At 41.0% G+C, this 11839-nt stretch overlaps 1 protein-coding gene across 3 annotated transcripts in view; it reads left to right on the plus strand.

The window, feature by feature from the left end:
• Positions 1–11839, plus strand: part of carmil1 (capping protein regulator and myosin 1 linker 1) — a 40612-nt gene that overhangs the window by 25830 nt on the left and 2943 nt on the right. The window contains exons 14-37 of one of the 3 annotated variants that reach the window (XM_075449820.1): positions 16–93; positions 185–261; positions 420–524; positions 1129–1198; positions 1321–1402; positions 1490–1589; positions 1690–1744; positions 1927–2099; positions 2467–2535; positions 2617–2710; positions 2835–2933; positions 3074–3202; positions 3341–3463; positions 3613–3788; positions 5701–5788; positions 5987–6130; positions 6283–6349; positions 6849–7099; positions 7552–7667; positions 8698–9229; positions 9399–9441; positions 10075–10260; positions 10473–10610; positions 11667–11828. In XM_075449820.1, the coding sequence (XP_075305935.1) occupies positions 16–93; positions 185–261; positions 420–524; positions 1129–1198; positions 1321–1402; positions 1490–1589; positions 1690–1744; positions 1927–2099; positions 2467–2535; positions 2617–2710; positions 2835–2933; positions 3074–3202; positions 3341–3463; positions 3613–3788; positions 5701–5788; positions 5987–6130; positions 6283–6349; positions 6849–7099; positions 7552–7667; positions 8698–9229; positions 9399–9441; positions 10075–10260; positions 10473–10610; positions 11667–11828 (3157 nt within the window). The remainder of the gene's footprint in view (positions 1–15; positions 94–184; positions 262–419; positions 525–1128; positions 1199–1320; positions 1403–1489; positions 1590–1689; positions 1745–1926; positions 2100–2466; positions 2536–2616; positions 2711–2834; positions 2934–3073; positions 3203–3340; positions 3464–3612; positions 3789–5700; positions 5789–5986; positions 6131–6282; positions 6350–6848; positions 7100–7551; positions 7668–8697; positions 9230–9398; positions 9442–10074; positions 10261–10472; positions 10611–11666; positions 11829–11839) is intronic. The other 2 variants (XM_075449821.1, XM_075449822.1) reach the window with 2 other exon arrangements.

Genomic DNA, 11839 nt, shown 5'->3' on the forward strand with positions numbered 1-11839 from the left:
TTTTTTTCCTCACAGAATCTGCACGGCTTCCTGAGTCATCCCAACATCCTGGAAACTCTGGAACTGTCCAACAGCGACTGTTCGCTGGAACTGGTAAGAGCTGCACGCTTGTTTAGTTTTATAACCAAATTTAAGACAAATTTAACAGAAACGGCTTAAGTTCAGTTGGGTTGTTTTTTATTAGGTGTGTGCATCTCTACTGAGAGGATCTTTGAAGCATCTTTCTGTCCTCAACATGTCAAAAACAGTCTTCTCTCACAGGTCAGATTCAAACATCAGAACAACTGATGATTGGTGAACTTTTATGTTAATCTGTTGCACAGTAAATGCTCTACTGCATAAGACAGAATAAAAGATGTCCAAAATGTGTGCAATCTTTGCATTCCATTCTGATATGAACACTTCTCTCACTCACACAGGAAGTGTAAAGAAATTCCTTCCACCTTCAAGCAGTTCTTCAGTTCTGCTCAGGCTCTGAGTTCTGTGAGTCTATCAGGAACCAGGCTGCCTCTGGAGGCGCTGAAGTAAGAGGAAGTTTGATGTCAATTACAACAGTTTAAAACTAAACAAAAACACAATAAACGTCTTCTGTCAGTTCATCAAATTTAGGAGGACGTGCATCTTTCTGAAGCCTTCATTTTGTGTCAGTATTCGCAGTCAGATGTTATGAAATCAAGGACAAAAGAGCAACTACAAACGTAGTTCTACACATAAAGTCACAGCAGTATACCAGAGACCAAATATGTCCAACAGACATTAAAACGATCTAGGAAGAGACATGACTCCTTATTCTACTTGAAGGATTTGAATGTCAAGTTTGACACTTAAACATCAAATTAAAACCTGAGTTACGAGCTGTCCAAAGCTACTCCAGGAAACGTTACAGATCTTTTCTTGTGGTGAAAGTCTACAACGAGGATTTCTACTACAATAACACGTCAGCTGAGGAAAAATGACTTCATTCATCCATTCATTTTCTACACCCGCTTAATCCTGTTCATGGGGGATCCGGAGAAAATGACTTTATTATGTTTTAAAAAAAATCCTGAGTCACTTTAGTCTCTATAGATCGACTGCTGTGTGTGAAAATCGACATGTTTGATTTGTTTGTGGATTTCCTGTCCGCAGGGCTTTGTTGTTGGGCCTTGGCTGCAACCCAAGCATCAGCGACGTGTCTTTAGATCTCAGCTGCTGTGAGGTAAAACTGGCATCAACCTCAACGCTCTTCAGCATACTGTTTAAACTCTGTTAGACTGCATGAATTCACACAACGTTGATTTATGCATAAAGGTTTATGCTAGAGAAAATGTTTTTTCTCAGCTCCGCTCAGCAGGCTCCCAGATTCTGGAAGGTTGCATCGCTGAGATCCCCAACATTTCCAGTCTGGATATTTCAGACAATGGTGGGAATATTTCATCTTCTCTTTGCTCCTTCTAACTTGTGCTACGTTAACCTAAATGATGATCATAGATAATTTTTTTTCCCTCAGGTTTGGATATGGATCTCACCACCCTTCTTGTCTGGCTGGCCAAGAACCGCTCCATCAGACACCTTTCACTGGGCAAAAACTTTAACAATATCAAATCCAAGTGTGTGAACAGCAAACATTATTTTAAAATAATATAGTATTTGTGTATTGTAACAAAGCCGATTGTTTCATAAAACTATAATCATCGACTGTTCCTACAGAAATGTGGCTCAGGTCCTGGACAATCTGGTTCATATGATTCAAGAAGAGGATTCGGTGAGTGAAACTTTTTACAATCTGTGAAACATGGTACTAAAATGAATCATTTTCTCCTAATGAGTACAACTTTGGCTTTCATTTTATCAAACCATCTGTAAAATGATTCAGAAAGCAGTCAAAATAAAAGAAGAAGACACTGTGCGATAAACCTGTCAGTGAAATTCCAGCATTCTTTGCAGCCTTTGACCTCGCTCTCCCTGGCTGATTCCAAGCTGAAGGCCGACCTCTCCATCGTCCTCAACGCTCTTGGCAGCAACACCTCTTTGATCAAACTGGACATCAGTGGAAACTCAATGGGGGACATGGGGGCAAAGATGCTGGCCAAAGCTCTGCAGATCAACACTAAGCTGAGGTGAGCGTGGAAACAGCAGGGAAAGTTTAGCTGATGGTTTAAGGGTTGCCAAAGCCGTGTCGAGTCTCTTTGTGGCTGTTTGGAAAAATTCCGAAGACTCCAAATCTATCGAAGTGAGTTATGTCTGGATATGAGACAAGAAAAAAAGGTTAAGACATTAGTGAGTCCAGCTATTTTTGGATAAAAATCTTAATGATGGACATTTAAATAAAGTGGTGGAACAAGAGTTTTCTTATCCAACAGTTAGACTTTCTGCTGGTCAGTAGTATCTGTTCTGATAAAAGCACTAAACAAATCATGGCTCAATGAAGCACTCAATTTTTTCAAATATTTTTATCACATTTCTTTGGTTTGCATGTATCTGCAGGACATTACTATGGGACAGAAACAACGTCAGCCCTCAGGGTTTACAGGACATATCAGCTGCTTTGGAGAAGTAAGTATGAGATGGAGGGAACGCATTTAAGTCTCAGAAGATGTTGCTGCATGCTATAAACCTGTGATCTTTCTCAATCAGAAACTACACCATTCGTTTCATGCCCATTCCCATCATGGATGCAGCCCAGGCGCTGAAGGCCAATCCAGAGAAGACGGAGGATGCCTTACTGAAGGTTGTCCGCTTTGTTTGTAGATATGGCTCAGTTTTGCAAAGTGCCTCGTGTGTGTGTGATATCACATTTCTGAAAGTAATGCTGAAAATTGAAAGCTGGGGTGTTCTCATGGTTGGTCTTGTAGATGGAGCAGTACCTGCTGAGAAACCACGAAACCCGTAAATACCTCCAGGAGCAGGCATACAGGCTGCAGCAGGGAATAGTCACCACAACCACGCAGCAGGCAGGCAAAGCAACACACACACACACACACACACAAGCACACACACAAGATTAGCAAACATTCAACTGAGAAAAATAAATTATTATTGCAATTATTTAACTTTTTGCAGTTCTCTAAGCTCTAACCCCTTTGTGATGCAGATGATGGACATGATGTGTGTAAGGGTGCAGGATCACCTGAACTCCCTGAGGTTCTCAGAGACCAACTCTGTTCAAGAGGACATGAAGGTGGCACAGAACCTCATGAAGGACGCAAGGAACTCAAAAACAGTGAGCAGACGTGGCTCATGAGCAAAAAATTTCCAAACCAAATGTAGAATATAAAAATGTTTGCCTCTTGGTTTTAAACTTTGCTGTCTTTTTCAGTCTGTCTTCTTACATTTTTCTGCGCTTTTGCTTTTTTTCCAGCTGCTTCCCAACCTGTACCATCTGAGGAGTGGGGGGTCAAGAGGTGCATGTGTTGGAGCCATTCAAGATAAACTGGAGTCGATGGCTGGAGAGGTGGCAAGTGTGCTGGACGAGCAGCTGCAGGTACTGAACTTAATGCACTGAGCTCAGTTTTTTTTCCCATTAGGATAACAGTAACTTGTATGGGTCTCTGCTGTGAGAACACTTGGGTGTAATCTAAGCTTTGTGAATTAAAGTATGAGGTTTAAACTGCACCACCTCATCTGCCCCAGACGATGCTGATGTCCATGGTGGATGCCGCTGAGGGTCTGTGTCCTCATGTGATGAAGAGGAGCAGTCTTTGTCAGGAGCTGCTGAAGGCTGGTGCAGGGAGGATGACTATTCCTCGCAGCTTCATCACCACCACGCTGTTGGAGCAGTCGGGGGTCGACATCATCAACAAGATCAGGTTTGATCTCTGCTGCATGTGCTTTTTTTTTTTACTAGTTTAGCTCTGTTCAGGCGGCCTGTCCAGGGTGTACCCCACCTCTCGCCCATTGACCGCTGGGATAGGCTCCAGCCCCCCCCCGCGACCCGACCGACAGATTCAGCGGTATAGAAAGTGGATGGATGGATAGCTCTGTTCAGGCTCCACCAGTGGCTTGTATGACTGTATGAAGCAAGTTCAGCGTACTCTGGGAATCTTTTTGTTATTTGGATTCACTAACTCCAACAACAGCAATGACACCGAGCAATGTTTAAATACAGGTTATTGACTTCAAGTCTGCCTGGGTTTTCCAAGTCTAGCTTTGAGCACGCTCACATAGAAGAGGCAGCATTAGCACAGACATGGATCTACAGCTACATATTTTTCACAAGAACAACAAACTAATTACAGAATAGATTTCAAAGTTCTGCTACTCGTCTACAAATCACGGAATTGTTTAGATCCAGAATACATGAATGACACGCTAGTAGAGCATAAACCCAGTATAACTCTGAGATATGCTGACTCGGGTCAGATAGTGGAGGCCAGAGTTCAAACTAGACAAGGTGAAGCGGCTTTTAGCTGTTATGCTGCACACAACTGGAACAAACTACCAGCAGAACTGAAATCAGCCCCAACTGTAAGCATTTTTAAATCCAGGTTAAAAACATTTCTCTTTCGGTGTGCTTATGGTTGAGTTTATATTTTTCTTTTTCCCCACTTCTTTGATTGCTTTTAACTGTGTTTTAATTTTTATTCTATTTTTTTCTCTTTAAATTGCTTGTTTTTATGCTGCTTTATGCTGTTCTTTTAAATGCCTTGTCTTTATGTAAAGCACATTGAGTTGCCTGTGGTATGAAATGCGCTCTATAAATAAAGATGCCTTGCCTTGCCTTGCCTTGCCTAATTCTGCATAAATATGAAGAATGTAACATGGAGGTAAAAACTAAGGGAAATTGCATCCTTTTTGAAAAAGATTATTAATATCACCGCTCATCTTTAAAGCGCAAATATCTAAATAAAATAATTACATTATTTGTTTTCCTTTGAAATAATAAGTTGTAGAAGTACTCATATGGTGTGTAAGATGTAAGTCGATGTATCCAAGGTATCATTGAGTGAGAGGAAAGCGACATACTAGCCAACATGAATAAGTGGGAAGAGGGCTCTTTTGCCTGCACAGAAGCTTGCTCGCAGTAAGTGCTCTGTAAGATAAACTGCTACAATCCCACTTTGTCTGACACTGTGGCCTTACAGAGAAATAACTAGGCAGCTGGCTTAAACATCTCTTCAAGTAGAGGGAAGCAAATGTTCTAGACCTTCTTAGTATCGATGCACAGTGGTTTCTGATACCCAGAAAATTGATTGATTAGCAGGCGGTTCCTACATCTTAATCTCTTATCGCAGACATTGCATGCTCTATGTTAGATTAACGCTGCAGCATAGGTTTCCATATTGATGCACTGTAGTAAAAAGTGAAAGACTTTCAAGTTAAACCTGAAGTTCCCTTGCTCAGCCCCATATTCTCCCACATTATTCATGCCATTGGTATTTGGTTATTGTGTCATTACTTCTTGGATCAATTTCCCAGCTATTAGAGAAGTCCATGACTGGTATTTATCAGAACAAGTCCAGTATTCAGCAGTCTGAGTGCAGCTGAAGTGGGACTTAAATTAGATGTATGCATTTCTTGTGAGTCATGCGTTTCCAGAACAAACCATTTTTTAGTGATTCAAACTAAATGAGGGGAGGGGTGGAGATGAGACAGATGCCGACCTGTGCACTACTGATAACAAATACAGCAGGAAAATGTCTTTTTTTTTTCATGTGCCGTCTATCTGAAGTCTGCTTTGTGTATTATAAATGTCTGTGTTTTTATTTCTGTGTAAAACAGTGAGGTGAAACTCGCCGTGGCCTCAGTTTTGTCTGACCGCATCGTGGATGAAATACTGGAGTCTCTGTCCAGATCACAACATACTCTGGTTAGTGTTAACCCTGCCCGTCTGTCAGTTCAGTATAAATTCAATTAAGTAGAATATGATTTTATTCCAATTCAATCCAATTGAATATAAATCAGAAATTATATATAAAATATGCCAATTCTTAAAAAGTTAACTCAATGAGAAAACCACATCGAATCTTCTCTTCCGTTTTATTCACTGCCCTCTGACTGTCTCCAGGCCGACCATCTGATCAGGAAGGACCAACCTCTGGTACATCATGAGCCCCAGATGGAGACCGAGGTCATGGATGAGACAGTTCTACAGCCAGAGCACCACAACCAGGACCAGAAACATGGGCTGGAGGATATGGACAATTGCATTGTCAGGAGACTCACATACTATAAGTGTTATAGATATTTGGAGTAGAGTGTAACTGTTATAGTACATTTTTGTGATCATTCTGGATGTTTTACAAAGTTGATGAGTGTAAAAGTTTACAATCTGTTGGATAAAAATGTGCTTTTGTTCATTAGATGACTCCTAAATCCAAGAGAAAGAGTATTCTGGTCAGAATGCTGCGTCCGGTCTCTGTGGCCTTCGGTGAGTGACAAAAAAATTAGAAATGTGCAACATGACCTCAGATTGTGAGTGAATAATTAAATTATATCGAAATTATGTTTCATGTTTCCTGTGTTTTATTATTATTATTATTATTATTTGAAAGGAGTTGCTTATTTTGTCATCTGTTGTCATCTAACAGCTCATCGTAGCCGCTTCTTCTCGTTCCAGTGCTCCCTGCACATTTTCTAAATTAACTGCTATCAGAAAATGAATAATGATGAACGTGAACAGTAACATCCAAGCCTACTCATCAGTCAATTCAGATTTTGCTTGTAAAATGTTTTTCATGTGAATTGCAGTCGTTGCACTGTTCATAAGCATTTTGCCAGTCATGTTTCCTCTTGGATTGCAAGACATTTTTATGAAAATGCAGGATATTGTCACTTTAAAGCATTGGTACATTGTTTGGACATGAAGCATATTTTCTCAGATGTTGATTTTTGACATATGGTTTTGTTGCTTTCTGTTTGCCCAAAAGAGATGGCGTTTGACTTGGATAAAGCTCTGGAAGAGGTTCCGATTCATGTTGAGGACCCCCCTCTTCCTCCTCCTCCATCACAATCATTGGACAGAATGTCAGCTTACTATGGAGACCTCCCTCCTCCTACTCAAACGGATGCAAAGTTAGTCAGTTTGGGCGAACTGCCGCCTGTGGAGCTCAAGACACTGGAGCATCGCACCAAATTCCGACCAAAACCCAAGAGGAGGATGAAACCCAGCAGAGCACCAGTAGGTTTCTACCAGGAAGTAATATTTGTAATATTTTTTTCTATACATTTTGTTTTTGATTGTGCAACCAGATTGCTATTTCTTTATCATACTAACCAGCTGAATATTTTTCATCCAAGGCATGACTAATCAAAACTGTTTTATGATTAGATAGATTAAATAGACATTTTTGATAAAACTGAAGAGCACAAAAGTGTACTGAATGGCTTTTTATGTTTAAAATGCTTTATTTTATTAGATAGAAAATGTAAGAAGCTACCATTACGTAACTGTTTCATGGTAGTACCTTTAAGTGTTGGGATCTTGACTTTGTGATTAATTAGTTTTTCTCCAATCCCTAAAGTCTGTTTTGTCACTAAAGACCTCTGGGCTTTAGTTGTGAAATTTCTGCCATTGTTTGATGTACAGTTCACTAGAAAGCTTGTAATAAAATCCTGCTGCCTGTCTTTCAGCGGGAGGCCACTGACAGCTCGATGCCACAGGAAGCAGAGCAGGACAACATGATGGCAAAGCTGGACGAGGGTCTGGATGACTTCTTCTCCAAGAAAGTCATTAAGCTCAGCTTCAAGTGGGTGCCACAGTGGGTGCTATTTTAATCACAGAAAAACACATTTATTTATAGTCTTTTCAGTCTTCAAATTCCCATTTTGAAGCAGTTTAATATAATTTGAGGACACTTCTGTAAACTAAATGATATCTCCAAATCAGTTTAATTCAAATAAACAGTTATTCTATTAAATAAACAGACTATTTGTCTGCCAGACCATAGTATGTCAGCATGGGGAAATGTGTTTCTGGAACACTGGAATGCAGTACTGGGGCTCCGCAGGGTACTGTTTTGGCTCCTTTTCTTTTCACCCTGTACACATCAGACTTCAGGTACAACTCAGAGTCATGCCACATTCAGGAGTATTCTGATGATACGGCTGTTGTGGCATGTGTGTGCGCGGTGGACAGGAGAAGGAGTACAGGGACCTTGTGGAGGCCTTTACTGACTGGAGCAAAAAGAACTGTTTGCTCCTGAACACCACCAAAACCAAAGAGCTGGTGGTGGACTTCAGGAGATCTAAAACCCCACACCAGTCAGTCTGCATTGATGGAGGGGAGATAGAGACCGTTCAGACCTGCAAATACCTGGGGGTGGTGCTGGATAATAAACTGGAGTGGTCTGCCAACAGGAGGGGCCAGAGCCGTCTCTTTTTCCTGAGACGGCTCAGGTCCTTCAATGTCTGCAGTGATATGATGTGCATGTTTTATCACACTATCATTGAGAGTGCACTGTTCTATGCTGCTGTCTGCTGGGGGAGTTGCACTACAGACAAAAACTGTAGGCGCCTTGACAAACTTGTGAAAAAGGCTGGTTCTGTTGTAGGCAGAAGGCTGGACCCTCTCGGTGCTGTGGTGGAGAAACGGATGATGAGGAAGTTAGATTCTGTGATGGAGAATAATAAACATCCTCTCCACAGCATCCTGACTGGACAGAGGAGCAGCTGCAGTGAGAGGCTCATCTCTTGCAAAAAACTTGCAAGATTAGGTTTGGTTTTCATTTTGAGTCACTTATTTTTCTTTTCTCTGCTTTCATTTTCGATCTTACTCAGACTTCCTTCTGTAAGAGGTTCATCCACCAACACGCAGGAAACACCAGATAAGAAACGTGAATATAGGAAGAGTGGCTTCTTTAACCTCATCAAATCCCGATCATCCCGTTCAGAGAAGAGCCATGGAAGTCTACCCATAACACCGCCTCAACCTGCCTCCTCTACAGCCACTACACCAACTTCCTCAATCAGCCCAGTGATGGAGTTGACCACACCGACATCCCCAACACTGCCTGTGAAAAATCCTGTTTGTGTGGCTGAGCCTCAACAGGAGATCCACAGGGCACAATCCTTGAACCACACAGATACAGAAACTGAGGTATCTCGGACCAACGCTGAACCTGTTGAAGACAAAAAAGGGGAGAAATATGAGGAAAATAAGGCAAACCAGGAGAAGATAGAGAACACAGAGAAGAAGAAGAACCCTCACACACACCGCCACATCGGGGTTCCTGTAATGGGAAAGGACCTGCTGGCTGAAATGAAGGCCAGGCAAGAGAGAACCAGGCAAGAGAAAATGTCTGAAAAGAAGGTAAGTGGAGCCAAAATTTTACTACTTGATTCATTCTTAGCTATGTTTGTACCCATCATGACTTAATGGGTCATTGCAGAGCTGCTCAAATGCTCAGTTTGTCCTGATAAAGGGTTCAGTTCATTCAGTGACCTATGTTCGAATACAAGCTCTCTGACTTGTCTTTCAGGCTGAGCCATCATCTGGACTGGACAAGGTGGATGCTGCCAAAGGTACAGAGTATGTCTAACATAGTGTTAACTGTGGGCAAATGTTAGATTTTCTGTGTGTGAAAAGCAGCTTAAATGATGCAGTTTTATCACATATATATATATATATATATATATATATATATATATATATAGAAATGTTTTTGGTTCATTTTTACAGTGGCCCTGGGGTGGAAAAGTCAAGAGATTTGACATAAGAAGGGAATACAACCAAAAAATACAGTCATGTTTTTAAAAGCGCGACTTTTAACCAGAAGTTTACGTTTTCCAACATATATTCCACCACAGAACCCTGTAGCAGCATCAACATTACTTTATCAATTCATGCATACTAAATGTATTTTTGACATTTGTGAATCATTCAGAATTTCTGCATCTGCATGCATCTAAGATTTGATTATTTCACCACCCCCTTTTTTTAATGTGTGTTTGTTTTTATAAAATTATATACGTCATTGCCACATTTTCTGAAATGTTTTTGGTTTCATTGTTGTGTTTTATTCATTTCTCTTGCCATTCCGGTTTTGTTGTCCTCTACCTGGTTTTGTTGGGTTTTTGTTTATTTTGTTTTTGGTTGGAGATTTGTTGGTAAAAATTTCCAAATTGATACGTGTATTTTGAATTTTCTCTCTGCAGTGCAGTCAAATGTCCATGCTGTTTTCCCAGCAGACACTGAAGACTCCAAACCAGAACTGATTCCCAGGTTCAAACCATCAAGTATCAGCCAAAAACCTCCCCCACCCCAGGCTGCTAAGGTTCCACTGGCGTCCCGCACGTCTGGGCCCCTAAGCCCAACTACTCTCAGCAGTACCTGCATCTTTGGTAAGATAGGACTGAGAGAAATAAGGATCTAGTTTCATCGAAGTTTCATAGAACAAACATCACAAGTAATTATCAGATCAATGCTATAAATTGTGAAATATCAAACACAGAGAAGAAGCTGTCAACACCCAAACAAACATATTCAGTGCTCATTTATGTGGATTTGAGAACCAACTTGTGGTTGAATCTGTTTGTCTAAATTTTTGTCTCAGATGAATCTGTTGAGGCTCCACCAGGATGCCTGTCTTCAAAAGCACCACTTCCTGATCCCCGCCTGAAGAGGGCACCATCAGAGCAAGACAGAGAGAGCACATGCAGCAGCCATGCTGGACCCCTGTCTCCACTGGATGGTTATTATCTCTATTTGACCATCAATAACAGGACTGTAGCAGCATATGTGACAGTCTAATGCTAGAAGTAACTAATTAAAATAACTTTACGACAGCTGCTTAAAGGATGAGACAAGGAAATAAAACATGATTTTGCTGCAAACGAATCACCCCAACGCACTACAGCGCAAAAAGAAAAACTGCACCTTAAAATAATCCGCATTACTGAAAGGATGGAAACCACACTTTTCTTGAGATGTAACCCTCTGTGTTATCTGGAGGATTGCTAAAAACATGGCACTCAATTTAACAGGTGATCAGATGTTAAATGAAGGCTTTCAAGGCCACGCTTCACGCCTCCACACGCCACACACAGAACATCTGAAGCAAAGATCCATGACGCGGGGAGCAGATGCATTCAATCCCCCACACTTTATTTTTCCAAATGCGTGTGTGCGTGACTTTGTAGTTTGATGTCCTCCTTGTGTAATTAACACAAGCAGGAACTCCTCAGGCTTTCTTCTCTATAATCAGAAAGGCGAGTTGACTTTTTAAATTGTTGTGCAAAAAGATGTGATTTTAAAATCAAAGAGACAAGAGGAAAGGAGAATTGACTTATTTTAAGGGGATTTATTGCACATTTCACACAGGCAATCTGTTGTGGACTGAGTTTCAGTGTTCAAAGGTGTTTGATAAACATCTCTCAGCATAATGTTAAGGGAAGGTAAAAAATGTTTATTTCAAAGTTATCTCATAGGAAGAAATGTAACCAAATTCTTTGGACTTTGATTATTTGGTATATGTTTAATAGTTTTTTTTTTGTCAAAACAAGAAGAATATGGTTAGCATTTGATTAACTAAGGATTAAAGCTCCAGGAAACTTATCTATTCAGTTTTTTTTTTTCAATTTTCAGAAAGGGAGCTGGTTTTCTGACCACTGTTTTATTAGTTTTTATCTCATTATCTAAAGGTCCACATTGTGTAACAAAGTAATAAGACGGAGAGGAGAACTTGAGTTTGATATAGGTGCTTGTGTTGGCGGGAATGTTTCTGACATTTCTCCTTCTTCTGCTCCAGCTGAGTTTACGGTAGATGGTGACGCATTTGACCTGCCGGTCGCAGGTACCGAGCCCAGCATCACAGTCCAGCCCAGCAGACAGTGTTCATCTCTGAAGGGCTCATCCAGCCCTCCGCCTGCCAGTGAGGACCGTGAGCGTACCAAGTCCCTTCCTGCCTATGGTGCGGCCCCT

Source organism: Odontesthes bonariensis, chromosome 18 (assembly GCF_027942865.1).
Source record: "Odontesthes bonariensis isolate fOdoBon6 chromosome 18, fOdoBon6.hap1, whole genome shotgun sequence".
Lineage (NCBI taxonomy): Eukaryota > Metazoa > Chordata > Actinopteri > Atheriniformes > Atherinopsidae > Odontesthes > Odontesthes bonariensis.